The sequence below is a fragment of the Austrofundulus limnaeus genome, unplaced genomic scaffold (genome assembly GCF_001266775.1).
Source record: "Austrofundulus limnaeus strain Quisiro unplaced genomic scaffold, Austrofundulus_limnaeus-1.0 Scaffold754, whole genome shotgun sequence".
NCBI classification, from domain to species: domain Eukaryota; kingdom Metazoa; phylum Chordata; class Actinopteri; order Cyprinodontiformes; family Rivulidae; genus Austrofundulus; species Austrofundulus limnaeus.
This window is the reverse complement of record NW_013953156.1, coordinates 22,648-25,920: the sequence shown is the minus strand read 5'-3', so window position 1 is coordinate 25,920 and position 3,273 is coordinate 22,648. Positions and strand designations below refer to the sequence as shown.

The 3,273-nt window shown below is 42.8% G+C and overlaps 1 protein-coding gene across 2 annotated transcripts in view; it reads right to left on the bottom strand.

Annotated features, from left to right (window-relative positions):
* LOC106532343 (latrophilin-1) overlaps positions 1–3,273 on the bottom strand; it is a gene marked incomplete in the record, with an annotated part of 51,783 nt that overhangs the window by 26,132 nt on the left and 22,378 nt on the right. For both annotated transcript variants that reach the window (XM_014028381.1, XM_014028382.1), the window contains 3 exon segments: positions 1,812–2,105; positions 2,177–2,516; positions 2,616–2,880. In XM_014028381.1, coding sequence (XP_013883835.1) covers positions 1,812–2,105; positions 2,177–2,516; positions 2,616–2,880 — 899 coding nt within the window.

Below are 3,273 nucleotides of genomic sequence, written 5' to 3'. Positions count from 1 at the left end.
TATATATACTTTGTTTTAGATGTCTGGAATGCTCATTTTGACTAGTAATAAATGTATTTGAGCTATCTGAAATAGATGCAGTCAAGCTAATAAATGTTAAAATGGCCTGCCATGGCACAGGTGGAAATGAGGAGGGAGGGGATACCTTATTTATAGTGGCAGAGCAGGTTGTAAGATGGTTGTTTGATGTTATTTATTGGTTTTTTAACGGTCTACAGACTCTGACATGTTAAATAAAATATTTGAAAAAAATCTGTACAATTTGAAAAAATCCAAGAGATTGGTCTTAGTATACCTGCAAAAAAGGAAAAATTTACAGACAATCTGTACAACTTGACATGCTGCACTTGAGGAACACAGTGGGACAGGAGAGACTGAGAGGACTCWTGTTGTCCATAGAGAATAAGATCAAAGAAAATACAGAGCATCGCGACGAGTTCTCAGAGCACAAGGCTCGYCGGATGCTCTTCAATAGTGGTGAGTAGGCCTAAAGTACTTCTTTTTGAAATTGTTTGTGAACATGTGGGCTGCTGTACCAGTTTTACTGAACTTTAGCTACTGATACAGGCTCTGAGTTTAAATAAATTAAAGCTTGAGTCAAAACGATCCAATCCCTATTCGTGGTGCTGAACTGTTATGAATTTGTGTTGTTTTATCATTAGTAGYTGAATGTTTTAATCGTTTTCTTGGTTTGTTGGCTATGTATGCTGTGTTTTTGGAAAATTGTAGTTGGTGAGTTTACTACTTTATTTTACTACTTCTGTGATATTACTACTACTTCTACTTCCTGTTATCTTCATTGGCACCTTTTTCGCCAGTAGAAACAGCCGGTTGTTGATCACGTGACTCCCGTGATGCGAAAAAAGTGTTTCCATTGCAGTTTCGCGAAAAACACCAACTTCGATAAAGCCGAAAAACCACATCATCCTAGCGCAAAAAAACATTTTGTTAAAAAATGTAATTTTTTTCGAAATTGACGTGTTTCCATTGAGCAAATTTATTTTCAAAATTCTAATTTGCGCATTTTCTTGGTCAGTGGAAACACAGCTAGTGTCGCTCTCTGTGGTGCTGAAGTTTGTAAGCCTTGCTGTTGCAGACGTGTGTGTGTTGTAAAATGATGTTATCATGAGCTTTATTATTTGGTTTAAAGGGCCCGGTCAYTTGCCCCACCCCCAGGCTGGCTGATTTGTTCCGCAAGTGGTCTATCTCACATTTGGTTGAATTCAGACTAGAGCACAGTAAAACCAACACTATTGGCTAAAAAAAATGCTGAAAAGCTTTTCACAACAGCAGTGAGCTGATTATTCACTGAGTTAAGTGTAACACACTGAAAGATCTGCTCAGCAGTTGCATACATTCATTAAAATTTTATTTTGTTTACAGGAATAAAAACAGAGCATCTGTTACTCACACATTCTGCAAATTAAATRTGAGAATAACACAACAGATGCACCTGCTGTCACTTGTAAACATGATAAAGATAAAATGATTTTAGTATGAGCATTAGCCCTGTGTTGAAACCATGTCCAAATGATTTGACATGATTAGCAAGAAGCAAAATGCATGGCAGGATTATGAGCATAATCTGTTTGTTATCAGAGAAAAGCTGGGTTGAGAGAGACAGCTGCGTAGCGAGTTGCCAAACCCAGCGTTTCTGCACACTGTAGCCCCTCTTTGACTTTTCTGTCTCATTGGAGTTCAAAGACAGGACATCCGACTACATTTCAAAGGGAAATGTGATCCACACACAGACATACAAACAGCACACACGCTGGCACGCTTACATATGAACAAACACATGTTTCACCTACCCAGAGACCCTTTTGGGCATGGCCTTTCYACTGTCTCTCCCTTCAAGGTTGGGGGCCACTGAACGCCTCGTGCTACTCGTCCCTCACATCCACCCACTTGACCGGGCCCACCGGGGGCCAGGGGGACCCGCAGAGGAGGGCGTGGGGTCAGGGGAACCATGGCTGTGATTGGCCGCTGGTCAAAGGGGCCCCTGTTGATAACGCCGACTGGGTGTGCAGCCGATGGCCTCACTGGGGTCAAAGCAACTGTGGCTGTGTAGGACCGGACGGTGGTCATCAGTGAGGAGAGGGGGCCTGCAAAGATGACGACAAAGTCAAAGATCTGYAAATTTATGTGTGTTCAGTACAACTGTTACCCTACAGACCTTTGGTTGGAGGTGGAGGTGTGAACTGTAGAGGGTATCTCAGCATGTAGTAGTTGTTCCACACATACAGCTGGTTATCTCTGGGGTTGTAGTCTACAGATGAGATGTACTGGTAGGGGTTGGGGAAGGGTATTTGCACAGGCAGCTCCTGGCCCCGGCTGGTGTCGTAGGCGTACACCACCATATTGCTGCTGGCCCGACTATCTGCTTGACCCTCATCATCCTGGAAGACAGAGCGCACAGCGTAGAGCACGCCACAGGCCATGAAGGCGTTGCTTGCCCCACGTTTGTCAAAGCCCGTGGCCCATGTTCCCTCGAAACGCAGAGTGTATGGGTTCACCTGGTAAGACAGGAACAGTTGTGTATTTAAAAAATCCCTCCTCCCTTACCTCTTTCTATTTCACACTCTTGTCAYTGATTTGTTTTTTGTTCCTCCTACCTGGCTGACCACAATGCGTCCATTATTGGTTTCAGTCGAGTAAATAACCCAAAGGCCRTTCTCATCCACAGCCAGATCGATATCCGACTTCCCTCCCCAGCGGTACGGAGAGGTGTCRTGGTAGTTGGCATTGACCACCACCGCCTCACCGCTCTTGATGCGTGTGCGCAGGTCGTACTTGACCAGGTTGCGTGTTCGCTCTTTGTTGTAAAACACAGCTCCGTCATAGACCACAAAACCTGTACCATCCACACGGCTCGGCAGCCTAGGACACAAAATGTTATTGGTAGTGGACGAAAACAATTTACCGGTACAGCACGTATTCTGAGCATTAAAAGATGTTGCAAGATATTGCAATTTTCAAAGTTTAACCAAACTGTATATAATTCATTTTCTCAACAGAATATGATCTCAGTGGTGGTTCCTTAAAAGGATCCCCTATTAGTTGTAACWTTAGACTTTATTTAWTAAACATTTATTTTAACTGTAAACTAAAGACTAAAAATAATGTAGGATGTTTAGTTTTTATAATTTTTAACCTAAAAGTTTAAAAATATAGTACATGGACAGGACCATTTTATTCACACACAAAGAATTCTGGGTAAATGATGATGTGGATAGGTCCTCGGTGCGAGGCTGCTAGCGAGCTATATCCACC